General features: G+C 36.9%; 1 protein-coding gene across 9 annotated transcripts in view; it reads right to left on the bottom strand.

The window, feature by feature from the left end:
- Positions 1-25,593, bottom strand: part of NBEA (neurobeachin) — a 518,250-nt gene that overhangs the window by 175,056 nt on the left and 317,601 nt on the right. For all 9 annotated transcript variants that reach the window (XM_042793382.1, XM_042793373.1, XM_042793375.1 and 6 more), the window contains one exon: positions 22,538-22,662. In XM_042793382.1, coding sequence (XP_042649316.1) covers positions 22,538-22,662 — 125 coding nt within the window. The remainder of the gene's footprint in view (positions 1-22,537; positions 22,663-25,593) is intronic.

Here is a 25,593-nt window from a genome sequence, read left to right as displayed (position 1 = left end):
TATGCAGCATTATTCTGTCTTTCAAAATGTATCTTGAATAAAATAAAAACTGTTTCACAAAACCTCTCCTGCTTCTAATAATTGCTATTTACTTTATGTTCAATGTTGTTTCATTAGTTTTCCACCTGCAAGAAATTCAGCAGGAGTTTCTCTTGGATTCCTGGTGTCCTGACTCTGACTGATGTCTGAGAGCTCAAACCACCTACTCCAAACAAAGCAGTTGCTTTCAGGAATTCCAGATCTGTCATGATGCATTAGAAATAGGAGGGACAGGATGGTGAAGGAGATGGGTTATCTCAATATACGTAACAACAAGATTTCTGAATCTATGCAGAGATTCAGAAAAGACTGAAAATAGACAAGCATGGTGTGGGAACTTTGGTGTGCATCTGTCTGTGTGATGTTCAAGGAGCACAATAAAAATGTCAGTGTGTGGATATGTGCCAATTATCTCAGAGGACTTCACAGGTAAGGCTTACCCTTTCTTCTTGCCTACAGCTGACTACTTTATTTAGAATGATGGTTCCTTACTGCAGGAGATATAGAATCATAGAATCATCTAGGCTAGAAAAGACCCTTAAGATCATCAAGTCCAACTGTTAACCTAGCACTGACAAGTCAACCACTAAATTGTGTCTCTAAGCACCACTTCTACATGTCTTTTAAATACTTCCAGGGATGGTGACTCCACCACTTCCCTAGGAAGCCTGTTCCAGTGCTTGACAACTCTTTCTGTGAAGAAATTTTTCCCAATAACCAATCCAAACCTCCCCTGGCACAACTTGAGGCCATTTCCTCTTGTCCTATCACTTGTTACTTGGGAGAAGAGACCGACACCCACCTCCTTGCAAACCTCCTTTCAGGTAGTTTTAGAGAGCAATAAGGTCTTCCCTCAGCCTCCTTTTCTCCAGGCTAAACAACCCCAGTTCCCTCAACTGCTCCTCACAGGACTTGTGCTCCAGACCCTTCACCAGCTTCACTGCCCTTCTTGGGACACGCTCCAGCACCTCAATGTCTTTCTTGCAGTGAGGGGCCCAAAACTGAACACAGGGTTCAAGGTGCAGCCTCACCAGTGCCAAGTACAGGGGGACGATCCCTTCCTTAGCCCTGCTGGCCACACTAGTTCTGACACAAGCCAGGATGCTGGTGGCCTTCTTGGCCACCCGGGCACACTGACAGCTCATTCTCAGCCGGCTGCCCACCAACACCCCCAGGTCCTTTCCCACCAGGCAGCTTTCCAGCCACTCTGCCCCAAGCCCGGAGCATTGCGTGGGGTTGTTGTGACCCAAGTGCAGGATCCAGCGCTGAGCCTTGTTGAACCTCATACAATTGGCCTCAGCCCATCATCCAGCCTGTCCAGATCCCCCTGTAGAGCCTTTCCACCTTCAAGCAGATCAACACTCCCATGCAATTTGGCGTCATCTGCAAACTTACTGAGGGCACACTCAATCTCTTCATCCAAATCATCGACGAAGACACTGAACAGAACTGGCCCCAGTACTGAGCCCTGAGAAACACCACTTGTGACCAGCTGCCAACTGCATTTAACGCCATTCACCACAACTCTTCAAGCCCAGCTATCCAGACATTTTTTTACCCAGTGAAGAGCACGCCTGTCCAAACCACAAGCAGCCAGTTTCTCCACGAGAATGCTGTGGGAAATGGTGTCAAAGGTTTTACCAAAGTCCAGACAGACAACATCCACAGTCTGTCCTTCATCCACTAAGTGGGTCACCTGGTCATAGAAGGAGATCAGGTTAGTCAAGCAGGACCTGCCTTTCATAAACCCATGCTGACTGGGCCTGATCACCTGGTTGTTGTGTACGTGCAGCATAATGACACCCAAGAGGATCTGCTCCATAACCTTCCCCAGCACTGAGGTCAGACTGACAGGCCGGTAGTTCCTCACATCCTCCTTCCGGCCCTTGTAGATTGGCTTCACATTTGCTCACCTCCAGTCAGCTGGGACCTCCCCGGTTAGCCAGGAGTGCTGAGAAATGACAGAATGTGGCTTGGTGAGCACTTCTGTCAACTGCTTCAGAACCCTTGGGTGGATCCCATCCAGCCCCATAGACCTGTGTGTGTCTAAGTGGTGTAGCAGGTTGCTAACCATTTCCCCTTGGATTATGGGGACTTCATTCCACTCCCCATACCTGTCTTCCAGCTCAGAGGGCTGGGTACCCAGAGAACAACTGGTAACACTATTAAACACTGAGGCAAAGAAAGCATTAAGTACCTCAGCCTTTTCCTCATCCTTTGTCACTTTGTTTCCCTCCATATCCAATAAAGCATGGAGATTCTCCTTAGCCCTCCTTTTGTGGCTAATGTGTTTACAGAAACATTTTTTATTGTCTTTTATGGTAGTAGCCAGATTAAGTTCATTGCGCTTTGGCCCTTCTAATTTTCTCCCTGCATAACCTCACAACATCCTTATAGTCATTCTGAATTGCCTGCCCCTTCCCCTTTTTCTAAAGGCCATAAACTTTTTTTTTTTTTTTTTTTTTTTTCCCCCTGAGTTCTAGCCAAAGCTCTCTGTTCAGCCAGGTTGGTTTTCTTCCCTGCTGGCTCATCTTCTGTCATATGGGGGCAGCATGCTTCTGTGCCTTTATTTCCTTCTTGAAGAATGTCCAGCCTTTCTGGATTCCTTTGCCCTACCATTTTATGTTTTTGGAAGGTCATACTAGTGCTTGCCAGAGTTTATTTGCATGATGTAAAAAATTAATCATGATGCGGTCAAATGATAGAATCACAAGTAGCCTTCATATCATAAATAGTTTCCATGTTACTGTTGTGTCAGCCACATGGTGTTTCTTAGCCGGGGAGAGGTTGTTAATTTTATTTTCAGAACTACAGACTCATAGTAGCCTTAGGCAAGAAAGCTTTCTGTTGTTTTTTATTTTTTTTTTTTTTTCCTAAACTGAAAACTCTGTATCTTCACCTTGGATGATACAAGATTTGGGCATCTCCAGTTCTGCCAACCAAGAAATAAAACCCAAAGGTAATCCCTCCTTTCTGTAAGATAACGTGGAAATTTGCTTCTCACTAAGCTACAGAATGATAGGTGAAATCTGAGGAAAACCAGGCACATGTGGATTTTGTCTTCTGCAACGCCTAGACTTAAACATGATGAATACTATTATGGCAGATGTAAAATGATGAGGTAAAGCCCAATAAGACTCATGGCCTCCTATTAATACAGGATGACTAAGAGGAATATTTTGTGCACAGAAGTGTCACACCATATAAATAAAGATGCTGGAGGTATATTTTCTGTGAGTGTGTTTAGTCTGTTTGAAGATCACTGTTAGCATGCCACTATTACCAGACTTCACCACAGGCTGAGACAACCTCATGTTTTACATTGCTAATACTAACCTTTTGTATACTATTGCTATTACCCCAATTGCTACTTCTGAAACTACAGAGCAGGTAAAGAGAAACAGGTAAGAAAAAGCCCATTTTTTTTCCACTAAGCTCAAAACTAAGGACAGCATCTCTAGTATTCCTGTTTGTTGCTCTCTCTATTAGGACCATACTGATACTGATAGCGATTCTGACAACATGGATGCTGATGTACACTAACACACTGTGTTTTGCTGTGTTCTGTTATTAGGCTGTGATCATTACCTCACTTGCATAGGTCACTACTAAGTACAACTAACTGTAATTATTCACCCAATTTAAAATTGAATTAAGTAATTAATGGTTGGAAAAGTTTTCAGTGCTATGTCCAAGCTTTTGGCTGGTTGGTTGGTTTGTGGTTTTGGTGTTGTTTTTTTGTTTGTTTGCTTGTTTTGTTTTTTTTCTTAATTCAGAAATAGGAGCAAGAATTGTAGGAGTTCAGAAGAACACAAAGGAGTAATGTGCTGTAACAGACTTTCAGTTTTATTACAATAGAATTGTCCTGAGTATTTAATTGCTAGGTCAGGATCTTGTTACACTTGTGTTTCCTGCAAGGGAGTTTAGCATCATTTGACACAAGTAATAGGTCCTACTGTGAAGCATTTGACACTAAAGGAGACCAGACTTGAGATGAACTAACACAGTGGAGGAAAGAAGCACAAAAATACTGTTCTCTTCCTTTTTCATAGTTCTAGTGAGTGTTATGAAAGTTTCTGATCTTTATAAAATGTGATAATCTTCAAATTAATTACTTCAAAAGTACTAATCAGGAGTAATCATAGAGTAACTGATTAGATTAGTAACTGATTAGATTAGTGACAGTCCTTTAAAATTATTTATGCATCAAAATATAGTCTTAAAAACAAAAGAAAAAAAAAGTTCCAAGCCCCAAATTATTACTAACACTTAAAATGCATTGGAATAATATGAAATTTAGTGTGTTTTATATTCCTTGTGATGAGGATTACCAGATTACAGAAATATTGCCAGATACCGATGTAAGAAACGTGGTAGAGTAAAAGGCATTAAATTAGTTTGGCAAATTTGGAGCTTAGCAACAAGACAAATGATTCTAATATCCATTCTGGTTTATAATATTAAACATACATTTATCTAAAAGAAATATAGTAAATGGCGCTTCTTTGTCTTGATCAAAAAAAAGCTCTGGTTTGGCCGTTGTTTAAATTTATCACTTTGTTGAGTGCACCTCAGTTTTGCTGTACTGTACCAAACATTTATCTAAATGAAAGTGTACGAGACCCAGAGTTGCCCTTCAATCACTATATCCTTTATGAATTAGAGTTCCATTTATCAAAATTACAGCAAGAAGAGTAAGGTCTCACAGGGCTGTCTCATTACAAGGCTTGTAAACACTGTCCTTACAAAGAAATGGTTTAACACCTAACAAATCAAAAACTGATTTGGAATAGAATTTATTTGAGATCATCTATCTTCAGAAGACGTGCTGTACTGAGTGCACTTCGTGGCCTTTCTACCCATTCATCAAGAAATTAACAAGCAAATACCACAGACCACCAGATCTCCTTGGATCCTAAAATGTGAAATATGTTCAAAACAGATCTGTCACAGATGTTCTATTTTTATATTTCAAGATGACTTCAAAAAGGTTTTAAAATAAGAGAACCTCTCCAAATAAGAGTAAAAAGAAAAACAACTTGTCTCTTTAAAACCAGACAACAAACTGAATAAAAAATTATATGACATAAAACTGTGTTAACAATGATATGAAAAGGAGAAATGAATCCTTGATATTTCAATGTGTTTGAAAAAATTCAAAACTCATATCACTTTTTCATAGCCCCAGCAAAATTACTATGAAGTGAAATCCATTTCCTGGTATTTCATTTAAAACTCTTTTTAGGACACAAGGAGTTTGTATTTTAAATACAATAGATAATTGTATTAATGACAGTTCCTAAGTCTAATTAGAAAAATGTTTCAAATCCATTAAAATAGGAAAAAACTGAAATGAAACTAGATACAATTTTGAGGAAGTAGCATTTTGACATTGGGGTGCACAGAACTGGAACTGGCAGATGCTATCAGTTCTCATCCTTCTCAAGCTCCCTCTTAATGGTTATTTTTCTGGACTGGAATTTGGAAAGAAGCCTTGAAATAAGAAGCTAAGTATTTCTCAAAACTATATTTTGCAAAGAAGCTTAAGGAAATAAGTCCATCACCTTGCACTGAAGCCCAGCTGAAGCTGGTGCCCTAATTCCTTGAAACTTGAAGGCACTGTCTTAAAGGTATTTCAAGCGAATACATGTATAAGACTAGATGAGATGTTTAAAAACAATCCATCTTTTGTTATACCTGTTATTATCCTGACAATATTTTAAATATGCATGTTAAAAACTGGCTTCTTACAGTAACTTAACAATAACTAAAAAGAGCCCATCTTTAAAAGAAATTAAAGAAACCAACTATCACTCCTCTACAAAACCCCAACGTCCATGAAAAGGTGTATATTTTATGTGTCTGAAAGGTTATATGAGCTGCACAGTAAACTTGTACAGTATTGCCAAGAATTTACTAATCTCTCTTCCAGTAGCATTGCTTTTCCTTAAACAGAAATTATTAAGCAGACAAAAAAATCCCATACCAAAACCCCACAAAAACTTAATGATTTCCCAAAACCAGGAGAATCTCATGTTATTTTGCAGCTACAGCCTCTAGAAGTATTTAATACAAGCAATATTTAAACAATTGCAGGGGGGGCATTGTTATTGTAACATCTGAAATTCTGCCTCTCTATTTTCAATTAGATCAATAAATTCCCTGTTGGATTCTGTAGGTCACAACAGGTTCTAGGGATGCAATCTAAATTTCAAAGACACTGCAAGTGTCCAGAGCCACCAAAACTGTCCCTAAATAAACTTTTAAAATTAGCAGCAGAAACATAACATATCATTGATTACATTTATGTTTATGTAAGCTTATTTTATTACACATTACACTGATTACTATGATTCTGTTGAATGCAGGAAGGAAGTTTCCATTTCTCTCTTTACTTCTATCCATATATTATATATTCAGATATAGTGTTTTAAATTTTTTCTCTCTGTTTTTAGTATAAAATGAAGTTAAAAGTATGGTTAATTTTAAGAAAAGTTTGCTTGGTAATACTGTAACCAACAAAATGAGACTACTGCTTCTTATAAAGTTGTTTCCATAGTTTACTTCAACGAATTACCGATAAGGCAATTTATGCAGTGAGTGCTCTTTGATCTTTGAAGAGACATGGCAGAATGGAAAGTTAACCTCATTTTAATGTTACCTAAATATACTGACAGGAAATTCTAATGTTTCCAAACATCTGGAAATCTGCTTCATGGGATGGTGTTCTTCTTTTCTATAAGAAACCTTTTTCATATATTGTCTTTTACAGTTTTATGTGGCTTCTAAAGGAACATTTTGACATAAGTAAAGTCAGTTCTCTTTACAGTAAAATGCTGCATTTAATTAAAAAGTCTCTTTTATAGCAGTTAAAGTACAGTTTTTGTGATGATCAGTTCTCCTCAGAAACTTTTAAGGGTAAAGTTGCTTTTTCCTCCTTACAGATGACCAGTATGTACTGCTCTGTAGAACTCTGCTTTTGTTGCCGGATTTTAATCACATAAGTTAGTTTTCAATATTTTATTAAATAAAAGAATTCACAATTAGTTCCACACATGAGGGTACCTGATAGGTCATGATGTGAACCACAAAATTATATCACAGGTAAAATATAATTTCTCAGCAGAGTTTGAAAGAACTAAGCTTTATCTCAGGAGAGTTTTTTTGTTTATTGTACCAACTAACTTTTACAGGAAGAACCGCGCTTAGATGCATGCGGAATTAAAATGCAACACTATTATCTACCTTTTTCATTCATTTAACATTATTAATACTTGAAAATACTTAGAAAAAAGCTTCACTAGATAATCTTCCTGCTTTATGTACTGTAACAGTTTAAACCCCTGCTTTTATAGCTAATCTTTACTAACGTGATTAGGCACCAGGACCCTTGCAGTGGTCACAGTTACGGAGAGCAGCTGCTTGGGAGTCTGTAAACTGACCTCTGCAAAACCCAGCAAGATGAAATCATCGGCACGGTGACCACCCCACCCCAGCCTCACATCCTTCTGCACGGCTACAGAGCCAGCCCTCCTCGGACTGCATTCGCTCCCGGGAAACGTTCACCAGGTATCCCCGGGTCCGCTCAAGAGACCGGCCTTCTGGCTTTGAGTAGCTGCCGGTGCTGGCATACCATGATCAACTGTTCCCACCTGCGTCTGCTAGCATTGTTATTTAAATTGCAATGTGTTTCTGGAACTGGCAGCTTTGACTGGCATATAATTCAGTTTCCCCAGAGAATCAGAGAAGTGACTGTTATTAAAGGAAGGCTGGTTTTAATAGATTTAATAAAAGCCAGAGGAATCTAAGCAATATTTTCATTATGAGGGACCTTTGAAGAAATGAGGGAGAAAAACTATGAAAATTGCACAGAAATTAAAAATTGCATACAATTGTATTGGAAATTACTTCCACCAAAAGTAAAACCAAATCACATTTTTTTTTTCTACAATTGATAAATACCTGAAAATTTAATCATAGACATTCCATACATTTTTCTCCAATTTTTATATCTAATATCTGACCAAATGACCTTCTTTATGTGAGTCATTTGTAAATAAATACTTTACTGTTGTATATGCTTTCCTCTTAAAAATTTTCAGATGTTTTGCGTTGTAAAAATGAGACTGACACAAACTATAGCAATAAAGAGACTGAGAATATGGGCAAGGCCAAAATGAACATGTTTCTCAGATGAGGTTAAGGGCCTTCTAAACAATAAATACTTGTAGGTAAAGTCAAAGTATTGTATATTAATATAAAAGGTCCTACATAAAAATAAAGATGAAGTTACCATGTTGGACACTCATTATTTTTTTTGGTTTACAGATAAGAAAACTGAGGTTAAGAGTGGTTATGAAATTAATTTTTGGAAGTTGTCGATATTATCATTATATTTATTTGAGATTTCAGGTGTTCTGAGCATATGAGAAAGCATCCTGCACTGATGCAGCACCGACTGCAAACAGCCAGCGGGTGATAGAGGCAGGTATGCCCAGTCCAGCAAACATTACAAGGCATATCAGGCTTCTGAAAGGCAGTCTTCACTCTGCCTGGAACCAGAAGTCATCCTTCTAACAGGAACTTAGACCAGGCAAATGTTTATATTTGGATTAAGATGTAGTTTGCCACTGTAACTTGTACACACAAGAATGGATTCGTATTTCATGACTGATGACCTTTACAAACGCCTGTCAGTTTGAAAAGCAGCCTCTCGATGTATACTGTAGTTTGATAAACTGCAGACAGAAACCAAATTCTCTGATATGCTGTGGGTCACTTAAACAGGCAAAGATGATACAAAAGAAAAATAATTAAGAGCAGGAAAATTTTCCTGACTGTGTTTCCAGCCATTTTGCAGAAGTACAGTAATAGCTGAGAGGAAAATAACTACATCACACCACCAGTTATTGCTCAGTGGAAAGGACATCAAGGACACTTGCAAGTAAGAGAATTGGATCAATATTAACGCGATTTTCATTTCATGCTTCCCCAACTCCAGTAAGCTGACAATATACTCTGATTATGTGAACTGCCTCTGAGTAACACAGAAAAGGTTATTAGAGCAAGAGGTGGAAATGGAATGCACTTTTTATATTGACAGGTCTGCTAATAGAGTGTACTGATTTTCAAAGCCATGCAATGCATTTTCACAATTTGGTTTTGACAGCAAAAAGGAATTTCATTTATCCTTAATTCAAAATATTCACATGTAAGCAAAGGTTTCTTAAGACAGGGCACTGAAGAGGGTAATCAAACTATTTCAATAGGAAAATATAATTAATAAGGTAAGAAGCAAAAGGTGATTGAATGTAAATATGCATGACATGATAATGAAATAATAAAATAAATGTGCTAACCGAGGCATTCTATGATTCTGAAATAGCATCTGATAAAAAAGTTTTTAAGATAACATATAAGCGAAAAATACATCATGTTTTAAATTCAGGTCTGGATTATGTCTAGAAAGTTTTAGATTAGTTCTGAGTTTGAAATACCTAACCCAAGCACACATTCCCCAGGAAAAGCCATATTCTGACTCTATCTGCTTGCGGAGCCTAAAGACAGGATCAAAGTTCTAAAGAGGCACACCCCATACTGAGGAACTGTGCCCACATATGCTAACCTCAACTTTGCTTCCTGCTCACAAAAAATTCTAATTGAAAAGGCTAATAATGATAAAACCCTGGGAAGAAATGAAATGCTCTTTGGAAATACAAACACTTGGTGTATGCTAGCAGCCCAATGGCAATGCACTGGTGTGTGAGAAACATGATCTAACCTCCCGGGTTGGGGCATTCTACACCAACATTTCCAAACCTTACCTAACATTTAAAAATTAGAGCTTTCAAACTTTGAGACTGCTCCAAACCCCAATATTTTTAAAAAGAAAGATATAGGTGTAGTATTGCGTTCTGTCTTCTAATTTTTTTAATTCTCCCTCTCTGTGGCCAAAGCATGGGCAAGTATGTCTGCTAGAAGGCAACTTTGTCCTTCACCACTTAAGCTGTTGCTATCAGAGCCAAACAAGATCAGCTCTTTGAAAACAGACACTGTACAGAAACATAATAGGACAACTGAAAAATTAATTCTCTAGTGCAGGGAATGAAGGTGTAGGAAATGAAGGTGTAGGAAGTTTAAAATTATTTTATAGTAGCTATCATAATTCCAATAGTTAGACAACTCTTTTAATTTGTATTGAGACTACTTAGAGAAGAAAGCCTCAACAGCTCATGATCAGTGCTTTGAGAAACCTATTTGCCAAGATGTCTGAAATGATTTTTGCCTTCTGGAATGGTAATCTTTTCAAATGAAATTCTGCTCTTTTGAGACAGAAGGAACATTTTATGCAGCCTTTACACAGGCAAAATCTATACATGACATAATGTCTTCTGTAACTGCTTCTTAAAAGGATTGTCCCCGTTATATAAATAATAAATTTGTCAATATAATAATGTTATTAGAACATCCAGATTTACTCTCTGTTACATTGTCTTTTACTGTGAAATTCCAACTGGTTCAGTGTGCTGCAGTTTTTTTTTTTTTTTTTTTTCTTTTCTTCTGTGCAAATTTCATTTCATCCTCACATAGATCACCACATCTTTAGAACTGGCATGCATCATTGTCACTTCAGCAGCAACAGTAACTGGTGGGAGGAACTGTTTCTATTTCTGCTTAGATCAATGCTTATAGCAACACCAGACGAAGGGCAGCACCCACAGGATATACACATTTGTGAGACAGCAGTGTGACCCTAATGCTGGGATATTTGTGTTTAACTCTTAGCTCTACTAAGGGACTATGCTCTAGTAGCAACAGACAGCACTTCTCTTTGGGCCAGGCTGTTGTAAAATATAAGCTTCTAGTTCCTGAACCTAAACCACAATTATTTACCAAATTAAAATCAAAGCTTTACTATTTGCTTGATTTGGGCCAGAATTTTACTCTTTTTTTTTATTTTTTTAAACAAAAATAGCCGCAGTTGTAAAACATCTTTGCTTCATCCAGTCTATCTGATGAAAAGAGAAACAGCAGCAGTACACAAGATATCACCGAGATAAAGCAGAGTCCTAGGGTCTATTACTAAAACAGATCAATGAGATCATCTACAAGATTTTAATTATTTTGTCTCTCAAATAGGTGAATGGTAATCACTGTCCCAAGTAGAAAGCCTGTGGGTATATTAAGGAGAGCCAACTCACAGAAATCTTAGCAGCAGTTGGCAGTAAAGAAAAAAGGAGAGCAGTATTTTATTTCACCTTCCATTGAGCTGCCGTGCGGTGTCTGTGCCGTCTTTCATTCTGCTTCGCAAAGAACGCAAGAGAGCGCAAACCTTCCATGCAACTGTAGGGATACTTGCAAAATCTTGACATTTATGTTAAATTAGAAAGCACTGACAAAACTATTTTTGACTCAGACTGGATCTGAGATACTATTTAGACAACATGATCAGCTTTTTTGAGGGCATGGGATTGAATAACTTGTACTATATGGTGAAAGAGACACCGATAAACGTCTTCAAGCATTATGCATTGTCCTTTCAGCTCGGAAAATATTTGTACTGTAGATGATGTTCAGGGCTTTACGCAAGTACACTGGGAGATACTCTTTAGGCATACAATAAGGATAAGAAAAAAGTCACGTTGTGATGTAGCTTACATGATATGATAATCAAAATTAAATACATAACTGGAAACATGCATAATACACTGGCTGATGGAATTCTTAACAAGGTGTCTTTCTTGTCCTGCTGGTTAGTGGTATACTTGGGAACTTTTCTAAACATTGTATTTGGCTTTTAATGCAGTGCTTTCACTAGGTGTTTCTGCACCCTTGCCTGTTCCTTGCACAATGCTGAAACTCATAAAAACGTTAAGTTTGTTTCACTACGCTGGTACTTTTTGTGTGTGTTTCAAAGCTAACACTATAAAACGAGTAACATAAAATAAGTGGTATTGAAGAACTCACTGTGCTTGTAGAGATACGGAATAGCCAGTGCACATATACCTAAGTCTTAGTTTTTTGCGTACAAATCTTAGTATTTACATAAAACCTCTATGACAATTTTAATATACTTTCTGTGTAAATGTGAAGTAGTGCAGTATAAAAAGAAGAATAAAAATACTCTGGTATATTAAAAGACACATTGTCTCTGAAAATGAATTCCTTTATTTTTGTAATCTACACATAGCAATTCTGTTTGCTTTGTGAAAGACAAGGAATCACCTATACTGAAGATATTCCCACAATCTGTCCCTGTCAGCTTAACCTATATTTACCTTACAAGTAGCCCTGAGGCTCTTGGAAACCTGAGCCCATTGCCTGAAAGCCTGTCATGCCTCCTACTGGCTATCAGAAAGAGTGGGAGAGTAAAGCCTTTGTAAATGTGTACCGTGGTCTCCTAATTCTAGTCTGCAGTGGTTGCAGCACTGCTTAAATAATGGCCCTCCATTCCAGCCATGCACTTGGCGGGCTGTCCTAGCCAGATCTTCAGAAAACACCTTCCTCCATACAGGCAGAAATGGAACTTCATCTTCTATTTTTAGACCCATTTGGTCCAGCTTTGGTTTATTTAGTTAGTTATTGGTGTTATTAAACACCCTTTTTCCTCAAAAAATGGCATATATTTCCACTTATGTACAAAGTAGAGAATGGAGTCCTGCAGTCAAGAAGACATCAAGAATAAGGAGAGTGGAGAAAATTTTAAAATGGCATATTTTGAGCTTTTAGCTATAGCCAAAGAAGATTTAAAATGCTATTACTCTTTAATATGGAGTCTTAAAGCATAGAAAATAGGAGGCAAGAAAAGCACATGGTAAAACCTGAGTCCCAAGAGCTATATTCACCCAGATGTGAAAGCCGTCCTGAAGGACTATTATTAGACTTTCACTGACAGAATGTTCTTCCAAAATCTTTCTATGAGATGCACTGAATATACATGGCTCAATAACTTCTTTGTCAATTAGTGATAGATCTGAATTAATAGAACAAATACACCCTCCACATGGGTTTGAAAACATTTCACTTCATAGTAATTTACTGGTTTTGGTAACTAAAAGACTTTCATTTGGCAGAACAGACAGATATTGTGTATTCTTTTCACATGAAAATGTAACGGTGGAAGGGAGAAAAAATGCAGCTAGAATTCTAAGACTGGCAGTGGCTGCAACTTTTAGATCTTAGGAATGGTTTTGCAGGCCAATTTGATTACTTCAAGAACATTCCGGAGTCATATGCTTTCAGATGAAGAAGCGAGAAACAGAAGTAAGTTACGTTAACTGCTGGTAAAAAGCCAGAAAGTTCTGCAGTAAAATCTATTAGCTCAGACCTATAACAGCAGCTAAAATCCAGGTCATGCCAGATAACCTGAAAATCTCAGAGGAAAGGCATTTGAAACCTAATACAGACGTTTTGAGGAGGAAAAAAAAGTTTTCATATCCTATTTGGCTTTGTGTAAAGCTTGAATTAGAGGCAAAATAGAGATTCTGACATTCAAGATTCGAGGAAATCATTAGAAAAAATTGACTACTTCATAAATCTGTACTTAAAACTTATTATGAAGCTGTGGTGAAAATTCCTGTGCTACAAATAGCATCTAACAGGGAGCAGATATTTAGAGACTGCAGAGGACCATTAGGATGCCATTGCAACTCATTTCTATGACATAGTCAGCAGAAGCTCAGACACTGAGTGTTCAGTACAATTCAGCGTGATAGTGTTCAATACTCTACCTAAGCAAATTCCACTACAGTTTACAAGGCGTCTTTCAGTACATTACAGTGGGTTGTAAGAATGAGGATCATCATAATCGTAGATATATTTAATGAGAATACATTTATGATGGGGAGAGCTAAGAATTACTAGAAAGAAGACCAAGTTAAATCTAGTATTTTAGATTTAATTATTCTCACAATTAGGATTTTGCTTTGCAGATCCTGCTAGCAAGGCCTAATGTAAACTGTTATTCCTGGACTTGCTTTAAAGAAATTTAATTTTCATCTATATCTGACAACTACCATGTACAATATTAAAATGACAAAATTATTGTGTCATATTTTCCCTAAAACCCTATGAGGATGAAATATTTGGAAGTTTATTTGGAGAAGCAGTGGATGGCACTGTTGGGCTACAATAATAAGGCTGTAGATGAAAAACTTAAATTGCTATGCTTAAAAAAACATACAGATTTTCGTGACTCCTTCAGGCACACAATTCAGATGTAAACGCATTCAGAGTACACTGGGGATTTCACAATCAATGCGTAAGTTAGCTCATATACTGAGAGGAAGTTGTGTAATAGGAATATGATTTTAGGTGCTCCAAGTGAAGCAGAATGGTTTACACACTTGTCTCACATGGCAGCATGATCACATTTAGACTAAAGAACAAAGAGGACCTACTTGATGACACATGGAAGCATTGTTATGGATTAATTTAATGATTGCATACATATTCTTAAAATGCTCATCACTGAACATCAAGTAACATACATGTGTTTTCTGTCCATAAAGTGGATGCTATTTCTTAAAACTGCTCACAATTAATTGTCAACTTGTGTTTACTTACAGGCTAAAAATAAGTGTACATGAACGGGGTGAGGGAACAGGGTTTCTTTTTAGTCAAGGGCTTTTGTTCTCTCATTTCTCTTCTATATTCATACTTAAGACATTACTTAAATAACCATTAGCTTGGGAAGTTATCTTAGATAAGGGTCACCATCTGCATTTCCCCAGAGCAATGTATGATATTGTGGGTGTTACTAATTTTCAGGATAATGTATTAACTAAGTTAAAAAACCAAACAAACAAGCAAACAACAAAACAAAACACAGACAAAAACATTGTGGCTCATGTAGTTAAACCAAACTCGATTTCAGTAATAATAAACATTGTACTGACCATGAGCAAATTGATATTAGAAGTGCTTTATGATCATCTGTACCTGTTCAACAACTTCATTAATGATCTGGGTGATGGGGCAGAGTGCACCCTCAGCAAGTTTGCACATGACCTGAAACTGGGAGGAGTGGCTGATATGCCAGAGGGTCCTGCTGCCATCCAGAGGGACCTCAGCAGGCGGGAGAAATGGGCTGCCATGAACCTCATGAAGCTCAACAAGAAGTGCAAAGTCTTGCATCTGGGGAGGAACAATCCCAGGCACCAGTATATGCTGGGGGCCATTCAGCTGGAAAGCAGCTCTGCAAAAAAAGGACCCGGTGGTCCTGGTGGACACCAAGTTGAACACGAGCCGGCAATGTGCCCCTGCTGCAGAGGTTAATGGTATCCTGGGCTGCATCACACAAAGTATTGCCAGCAGGCTGAGAGAGGTGATCCTTCCCCTCCACTCAGCAGTGCTGAGGCCACACCTCGAGTGCTGTGTCCAGTTCGGGGTCCCCAGTATGAGAAAGATATGGATACTGGAGAGAGTCCAGCAAAGGGCCATGAAGATGACGGACTGAAGTGTCTCTCATATGAGGAAAGGCTGAGAGATCTGGGACTGTTCAGCCAAGAGAAAGCTGAGGGGGGATTTTATCAATATATTTAAGTGCCTGAAGAGAGAGCTCAAAGAAGACAGAGCCAGGCTCCTTTCAGTGACAGGACAAGAGGCAATGGGCAAAAATGGAAACAGAGGAGTTTCCCTCTGAACATTAGGAAACACTTTTTGACTCTGATGGTGACCGACCACCAGCGTAGCTTGCCCAGGGAGGCTGTGGAATCTCCATCCTTGGAGATATTCAAAGACTATCTGGCAATGGTCCGGGGCAACCTGCTCTAAGTGGCCTTGTTTGAGCAGGTCCCTTTCAACCTCAACCATTCTGTAATTCTATGATATGTAAATCTGCATTTCTTAAAAAAAATTCTATGAAGATTAAAGTAACTTGTTGTTGAGGATTGCATTTCTAATATCAATCAAATGTTTCTGCTCTGTTTTATTTTTAAATCCATGAGAAATTATGTAAGAAGATCAGTCTTCTACATTGAGATATAAGTAATCTAGGGTTTTAAAAATATTACTGAAGACTAAATTCTGGCAACTGTCTACTTTAAGGTCTGGCTCCATTATAAGAATCACAGAATCCTTGAGACTGGAAGGTGCCTCTCAAGATTGTCCAGTCCAACCCTTTGCCCAAAGCAGGGTCAGTTAAAGGAGGCTGCCCAGGACCTTGGCAAGCTGGGTTTTCAGTATTTCCAAGGATAGAGACTACACAACTTCTCTGGACAGCTTGTTCTATTGTTTGACCACCATTAGAGTAAAAAAAAAATTTTTTTTACTTATATTTGAATAGAATGTTCTGCATTTCAATTTGTGTCTGTTGCCTCTTGTCCTGTAACTGGGCACTGACACCATCTTCTTCATTCTCTCCCAACAGGTGTTTATGCAGAACTTTATGGCCCCTTTGAGCATTCTCCCCCCAGGATAAACAAAGAATATCTAAAGAATATCTGGATTGGTTTGGAAGTAAATGTAAGAGAAGCCTACAAAAAGATCTAGAAACTCAACCCTGACAGCAAAGCTGTTCATACAGAAACAGTATAGAAAGCAATATTTTATAGACAAAACTGAAAGCATAATTTGGTCTTTCATCTCTTACGTGGTACATACAGAATGCTCTCACTGCAGGTACACCTAGAAAAGTAACTGGGTTTTATGCGTGTAGTGAACCTGCTTGCAAAACTCTGGTAAGTGATGGTCCAGTATCAGTTGTCTTCAGTTTGCTTTCAGTTTTGTATTAGTTACTGAAAAAATACTGCTTTCTTAAAGACAGTTCTGAAACTAGCATTGAAACTGTTCTGGAAGTATGGTAGGCATTGTCAATAGGTACAGACAAAAGTTCAGGTGAAGGTAATGAAGTCAGAGGACTTTATGAAGCTGAGAAAAGTAAATAGATGTTTTTAGATATATACATTTTACACAGTAACTTAGACAGTCTTGAATTTAATGTAAACAATGGTGGTACTTTCACCAACAAAAGACACCTCTAGGTTGCTACCAATGTCATTAGTGTCAACAATGAAATATATCAAAATGTAGAACCCAAACTACAAGATGTCTGGAAATGAAGACTAGCTTTTAGGTGGGCATTCAGGCTTCCTAAAATAAGGCATTTCATTTTACAGAAAAACTTCTGAACTGAGATGATGAAATTGAGTATCTCCAATTCACGGGACATTTTGAGTTCTTCCAATGTCTTATCACCTGAAAATGTCAAGGTAAGTTTGTTTGTAAAACACTGGCTTAGCTTTCTGGAACAACATTTGCCACATGCCAAATGAAACCAGCTTCTTACTAGTTTCTCTGGAGTCTCCTCCCACAATCTTGTTCTAACACTGACTACAGAAGGCAGGGTGCCCAGCAGTTCAGGAGATGGAAGTCAGGAGCTGTGAGAATCAACTGCTCTGAGCTTCTCAGCACTGAAAGGTTGCTCTAGAGCTACAGTTACTGAACATTCATCTTGGTACATTTTTCTTTAACATTGAGGACCCTCAAAAGGCAATCTTTCTTTAGGGTCCATGGGACACCCAAAATCCCTGTTCTAAAGACAGTCCATGGTTTGAGTATGGGTTCCCATGGATTTCAGACTCTCGGTTTCATAGCAGGGAAGCCACACAGACTTTCTTTTAAGGTAGTGCTTGCTTGAAGCTAAATGTTCTGGAAATCTAAGTCCTTAAGCAGTCTGAAGGAATCATGTCTGCAATTCTTTGATAGTCTATCAAAATCCAGCTGCTTTCATGCAGGTAAATTTCTGTTTTGAACATTTCAGATTTCAAAACCTGATGCTTTTTAATCCTGTTTGTATAATGAAACTGTATTTCTGATGATGAACACACAAAGAATTTGCTGAAACTTAGAGCACCAACGACAAGTCCCAGAAGGAGCCATATAGTCTGCTTCAGCTAGAACCACTCTTGAAATAAAGCTGCTAACTAGATGTCCAAATACATAACGGAATGAGTAACCGAAAGTATGGAATTTCAAAAGCAATTGCCATATTGCATATGTAAGATGTATCTGTAGCTTTGTTTCAAAATGTGAGTGTATTACATATTACATTATGAAGGCATGCCTCGCCTCACCTCTCCTTTTTTTTTTTTTTTTTTTTTTTTTATTTTCATTCTAGGTATTCAGGATCTGTAATGATAATTGGCTTAACAGGCCAAATATTTTTGAGCACAGGCACTAGAAATATTTGACCAGCTTACATAGATATGTTTAGAACATGGGCACTGAGTAATTCATGTCCATTTCCTCCAGTGCAGACTAGAAAATGTGGCCTTTCTTGAACCCTCTCTATGTGCAAATGGTTTGTGGACCACAATCTTTAAAGACTGAATGACCAAATCTTAATACATTAAGTATTTTGCTCTTAAAATGACCTTTGTGGAAAAGTATTCCAACTCACTGGCAGGGTGGTACAGTAGTGTCTCATCTATATTAATCTCCATTGACTGCAAACTGTTAAGGTGATTAACTAGAAAAGACAGTTCTTTCACCATATGTACAGAATCACTGTGAATTGGGTCATATCTGCATATTTTATGGATTTATTTGCAGTAAAATTTTGGAAACAGAAGTAGAGTTTATAATCTTTTATACAATTTTTTTTTCTTTTCTTTCTTTTCAGTCTACAATTTAATGAATTTCACTGAAACTCCATCTAAACTTAAATAAGAACTGCTTAAAATCCATTGACACTATAAAATTAAAAGTCTACAAAAAGTTTCCAGGTAGTTCAAAATCCCATTATAGCTTACACTTTGACATTGCAGTGAGTAGTATCCCTTCAGCTTCACATAAGGGAGAAATGAATCTGTATTTCTATTCAAATAAGAATTCAACTAAAACAAAAGGGCACAGCAGATACAATGCTGAACTACTTATGCTTGAATTTTATATCTTGATATGAAAGTAGTTTTAACAGATTACAAACAAATCCAATGCCTAATATCAAAAACTTTGAAGTGGAGGAGACTAATCCAAAGGGAAAAATTCTCCAGTCCATCTCCTGTACATGCTTCTATGACTCCAACATACCTACAGTCTCAAAGAACAGCTGAGTACATAGCCATAGGAATAAGCTGTAATTTTTCACACGGTTTTATATAGCTATAGAAATAAGTTATAATTTCTTATTGTACTATTTTCTGTTTGTCAGGTACTTCAAACATATACATATATATGCACACACACATACATATATGCATGCAGATCATATTTTATCAAAACCAGACATCTGAACAAGCATACAACGGCTGATAAACAGACTGGAGTTAAACAGAAGCTTCACGCCCTTGCCTTGTAGCAGAAATTTTTTGAGAGACTACTATTTCCAAGTAGTAGATAATACACTTCCTACAGGAAGAAGTCACCTGCTAAAATTAACACCTCTTTTTTATTTTTTAGCTCTTCAAGGTAGAATTTAACATTTGTTGTTTCTTCTCTAAAACAAACATATAAATCACACACACAGTTTCAATCTTCAAGACTCTTCTATTCCTTGATGATTGCAAGTATATAATTAAAGTGTTTATACATCCAACATCAACTCTGATTTAATACTAGAGTAGCTGTAGAGCACTTTTTTATTTATCAAGGTCATATCTTGATGGCTGCACAAGCTTAGATAAATCAGGTGTTCAGCAGGCACATCTCCAAGGAATCTGAAAATTCTCTCATCTGCAATCCTCAGCATATCTTATTATTTACTGCCAAAGAAATGACTGATTAATTTTGTCATCTTTGCTCTGTGATTTTTGCTCAGCTGAAACTGCCTGCCCTCTTCTGCAATGCCTGATCAGACCTATTTAAGTTGATGCCTTTGATCGTAGACACCGAGGAGCTTGCTGACTTAGGCTTTGACTAAACCCTCTTCCACTGCAATATTTATGCACAAAATCCTAAATGATAACTGACAGTCAATGCAGATAACAAAAACTTGTAAGATGTTTCCACTATTTTACTGATCCTCAAAATAGCTTTACTTGTACTAGAGGTATCAGTCAAGAAGAAAAAATGTTATTAATATAATAAAAGCCCAAGAAAATTTGCTTTGATGAATAGTTTATTTCTCACAAACAAAGTATCTGAAGTCAGGAAAAAAATCTGCTACTGTAAAACTATGCAGTATGATTTTTTTAAAACAGTTTAAATTCTTTCTGTAGAGTGATATCATTCTTAGTTTCAGAAGCTAGGCGCATTTTACTATCAAACTGTTCCAAACAAAATTATCAAAACAAAGCTAATAAAAAACCCCACAATGAAAGTTAAGCTCTATGGAAAAAAAATCTGCCTCCAGCTCTTTATTAATCACATTCCAACACCAGAGGCTAAAAGTACATCAAACTGCACCAAATCCTTTTCACATGACAACCTCATAAATTATTCAACTCATTAGTAACACCAAGAGGCATAAAAATAACATCAGTGTTAAGGATGTTTTCATACAGAGAAAGGTCAGCTAAAAGTTTCAGTATTAAAATCCAAAGGCTTAAGCCTCTAAAAAGTAAGTACATCTAGGTAGAAACCATTAATTATAACTTTAATGCATGCTGTTTTAAAATTCCATATGTTAATTTCAACACCTATGTGAAAAGTTCAAATTACTTTAATTCTGCAAACATGACAACTTCAGTCTATTGTAATTTTTATGCAACCACTAAGTTTGATGAGTACCATCTCTAAACACACCTGAGCTTTAATTTTCCTGTATGTTGAATGCACTAACAGGTGAGTAGCATGAAATTATATAGAAACAATCTTATATGAAACTATAACTACAGTTTTTCTGTTTCTTTTGGTTGTAGCTTTGTCTTGCAGGCTAGCTCTACTACCAGGCAGCTGCCACCTGCACTAAAATACTAGAACACAGAAACTACATAAATGGACGTAATCTTTGCAACATGTTGAAACTGTTTAAGTGCAACTTGCATTATAGTTCTCATAAAAAAAACAACAAAACCATTTCCAGCATCCTCTGAGTACAATTTTATCCCAAAGATACAACATTCCTGCTATAAAGGCATGAAACAAATTCCATCTAAGTAAATAGAACGATCCTGCTATTTTAAAAACAGGTTATCAAAGCTTGAAACTTTGTAATAGTTTATAAGTCAGAATTCTTCCAGTTTTAATGCTAGTTTAATATCAAAAATCAAAAATATTAATCAGTAAGGATATTCTTAAGGGTTCTTATACCTGTATAACACATAAAGACCACGGTTTTGATGATTATTTGCCTTACAAAAGCAACATGGCAATTAGTACAGTTTTGCATCTGCCTCATAAGATCTCTATTTTGATGTTCTGGAGGAATGTGGAGAACATAACCCTTTGCCAAATATGCCATACTGTATACTACTGGGGGAAACGTCTTCCTTAACCCAACTTATGAACAGTTTATGACCTGAAGTCCTGCACATGATGGCCTTCATGTTTAAATAAGTATTAAATTACACTAGCTAGTATAACTGCACACACAGATATTCATTTATATGTCTAACCTTGTTTGAATCCCAGCTATTTGCCTCAACAACCTGCAAAGCTGGTGAAATGTGTAGGTCACACAGAGTTAGCTCTATATCTATCATATTCAGAACTTCTGGCAACATGAGCCTTTGGCTACACATCAGCTGAAAAGTTCAACTTGCTTTGTGTATAATTACTTCCATTTTTTATTCTTAAGTGCTAAAGAATCCCATGATTTATTTTCAGTACTACAGATTAAAAGATAAAAAAAAAAAAAAAAGATGGAAAACCATTCTCATATGCTTTAAAAAATTCCTGTCCTTCATACATTAGCGAGGTACCTTAGACTTTTGGAATACTCAGGTTCAATCTGTTATATGAAATCACTAAACATATGAAACTTCTAGATGATATAAGTGAGTTTGTAAGCATGCTCCTCATTCCTCTTCTATACTCCAGCTACCTTTCCATGAAAATCAAACATCATCTAATACTTAAATTCCTAGACTGAAGCTCCTATGTAGTTAGTTCACTATCCAAATCACAATTATCCTTAAAATAATTATTTTAAACAGGTTCTTATATATTTAATGATTTGCAGAAAAAAAATACTTTTGGCTGAGATTACACATGCCAGGATAAAACTTCTGATATTTTTAAAAAACAGTTAATTCCTCATTCATGAAATGTCTCCAATGGAACTATTACAACACATTAGTTTGATGGCCTAGCAGTTTCATTCTGTCACTCTGGAGAGACGAGTTCAGTTACTTTTACCAGTGTCTCAAAATTAGCGTCTGGGAATGCTAGAGAGGTATAATGTGAATCCCTTGGGGATCAGAGAATTTCACAGCCCACAAGTTCAAGTCTTCTGGTTCATTAAAGTGTAAGAATTGAAAGAATTCCTCTTCTAAAAATATGTTGACCTAGGAATTCTCAGCACTGTCCTTAGAAAAGAAGGGTCACAATTCCCAGGGATTCATGGACATCAAGCAAACATCATAAGCTATGTTTTTAAGCAGGAGTTAGTACTGACCATATTCCACAGCAGCTTTTAGGAGAGCGTCAGAATGAGTAGACCCAAAAGCATTGCGAACAAATCGTCTCCGCCGGCGCAAATCGTCTTCCCAGTAATCCAAGCGCCAGAAGTCATGCAGTTGGCTATGAAATAAAGAACACACGCATCAGCACCTACCACAGCTTGAACTGTATTTACGTACATTACAGTATAATTTCACTGCTGTATTTCTATTTCAGGAATACAATATTGTAAAAACATATATTACTAAAACTTACAATATTCTAGCGTTTCTTTACATACATGTATATATCATAAACCTCAGCACTGTCTGTCTCAAAATGTTCTGCCTGCTGCTAAAAACATTAATCACACTGAGCCCATTAACAAACGCAGCATCAAATTACAAGTATTAATGGCACAGCTTGCTTTCTTTTACAGTGTTTTTAACAAGGCTTGTAAATCATAGAATGGACCTCAGTGCAAATAGTTTGCAATTTAATGACTATGGTCCCTTAGCAGACTGAACTTAGAAGTATAAAATATTGCCCACTTGAATTTTGTGGAACTATGATTAAACTAATGTGCTGAAATATTCATTGAAATAATTCCCCACTGCCCCTAGCAACCTGAGAAAATTGCAATTTTATTCATTATTAATAACACTGAATTAGAGCAGCAAAAAAATTCCACCATGTGGTAATTGTCTTGGTAAATTATTATTCCAGCACTAACAGAGTACTAGGATGATTTTATAGCTTCCAGCTAATACAAGCCATTAACAACCATGGCCATCTCTGCATTACATTGCCTTTTTACATTCAAAAGCAAAATTAAGTTCTGTAGAATGATATAAACCATTGTTAACTGAACTATATTCAAGTCAAAACATCTACATATATAATCATCTGGTATTTAACTGCAGTTCTAAAGAAATTACCAGCTCCACTTTCAGACAACTTCCTGACCTTATCAACACAAACATCTCCCACATCAATTTTATAACTATGCTGTGGGATATTCAGGCAAAGCCGTATTTTAAGCCAACATTTAAAAAACTTTTTGGATCACTATCAAATACCCCAAATGTTTGTGGATGTATCCTTATCATCAAACTCATAATTGAACACACTATACCCTTAAAATGATCCTGCAGATCATGGCCTTGCAGACCATAACTAGGGAACCACTGCTTTAAACCAGTCATTTTCAATCTACCTGCAGAACCCTGGAGGTGTGTAGTCAAAGGGCAGATGAAAAAATAAGAGAAAAGTTTTTGACTCACAAATATGGGCTTTATCTTTGATGGATTCTTCTATGTGTAACTTCAGCCACTGTTTTCTATACTGCCTTCATTTTGCGTAGCTATGTGCTGGTAGCCATTTCCAGAGGAAATGCAGAAATATGCTAATGTAGAACAGACTTTTTCATTTTTTACAGTCCACTTAACCACTTTTTTTCACGCTTGCATGAGTTCTTGTCCAACTTTGCTAACTGCTGTCATGAGAGCTGGATCAGTTCTGGAGGGCACAGCACCAAGGGGAGTGGATGTAGCAGCATACCTTCGAGCCACTTAAAAATTCTCAGAAGCAGCACACCATCATTTTTAGTCAATGTTGTTTTTTTTTTTTTTTTCATTCTGAATGACATTTTCACTATATGCTGCTTCCTGAGTCTGTGTGAAGGTTCTACTTTCGTTGCTGCCTTGCAAAACAGTCATTTTGCTTATCTACGAGCAGTGAGGAGGCAACTTCAGGAGTTCAGTGGGAGCTGCTTCCTCACCAAAAGCAATTCAGAGCATCTTGTGTAAAGGTGAGGCAGTGACTCTGAGCTCCCACAGTTGGAAGATGCAGCATTAATGGCCTGGCCTGCACGCTATGAGACAGAAATATCTTGCTATCTTGAGTGCCAATTATTTTCTGCTAAGGAAAATAGCCTACTTTGGTTTTGTACTATGATACAGTTTTTGCTCACAGATGTCGTGTTAGCCTGAAGTATCAGTCCATCATTTCTCCTCCTACACTGAACACTGAATAATTTTATTTAGACTGCTAAATCCCCTTGACCCTTATGTGATATGAATACAAAAATGGGCAGACAACTGCCCCATGGTTTAAAAGACAAAGTTTAGACTCCTTGTGCACTCCAGGCCTATATTTTAAACTGATGATATCAAAGATAATCCTAAAGGCTTTTTATTGTAGGGATTTTTTTGAAATGCCTGAAACATTCCCTTTTTAATTCCATCTAAGAGTAAATCAAGATGGAACAGGAGTAAAGATAATAATGAAAACTCTTTTAAACACAAGATTTCTGTGAAATGCATCCTGTCTCCACAATGATAATAAAAAAAAGACTATTAGGTTGGTAGGAATGATAAAATTATTTAAGAATTAAAAACTTTTCATGAAATGAAGAAATATTCAAAGACTGAAAAAAAAATTATTTTGAATTTTTCTGTGTTTAATCTGTCAATCCATTAATTTCATTACCCAGCCTGAAGAATACTGTATATTCTCAGCTGAAAGTAACACAGCTTTTAAAGTGTCTATTTTAATCAAGTACTAAGTAAAGAAGTGATGAAATTGTCAGAGGATAAAGTCTATTTTGGGGATTCAAAAAAAAGTTACAAGTTCACCAGGGATCAAAGTCTGAAATACCTAATGGTGCAAAATAAAAATTTTGAAATAATAGAACACAAACTTTATTCCTAATCAAAAGTTATATCCGCTTTTTAAAACACAACTGAAGTTTTTTCCCAGAGTGTTCTGCAGGAGTCTATCCCACAACATTATGACATACTTCCACATACTGGAAGATGTTATCTGAACCCTAAAGAAAATGTTTCTGAATCTTAACCAGTTACTTTCAGATTTACCCTTGACTCGTTGAGCAACATCTTTAATAAAAACACAATATACTTTCTCCTGCTCTACTGTGAGCAAGAAAGCAGGTGCCTGAAAAGGTGATGGCTATACTTACAGAAAGTTTTGAATGGTTGAGTTTCATCACTTGTATTATAGACAGATAAATTTGTGGGATTTTCTTTAAAAGTTATATTATTACATTTTAGA

This window comes from Tyto alba, unplaced genomic scaffold (assembly GCF_018691265.1).
Source record: "Tyto alba isolate M040663 unplaced genomic scaffold, T.alba_DEE_v4.0 Super-Scaffold_2, whole genome shotgun sequence".
Taxonomy (NCBI): Eukaryota; Metazoa; Chordata; class Aves; order Strigiformes; family Tytonidae; genus Tyto; species Tyto alba.
This window is presented reverse-complemented; position numbering and strand designations above follow the sequence as displayed.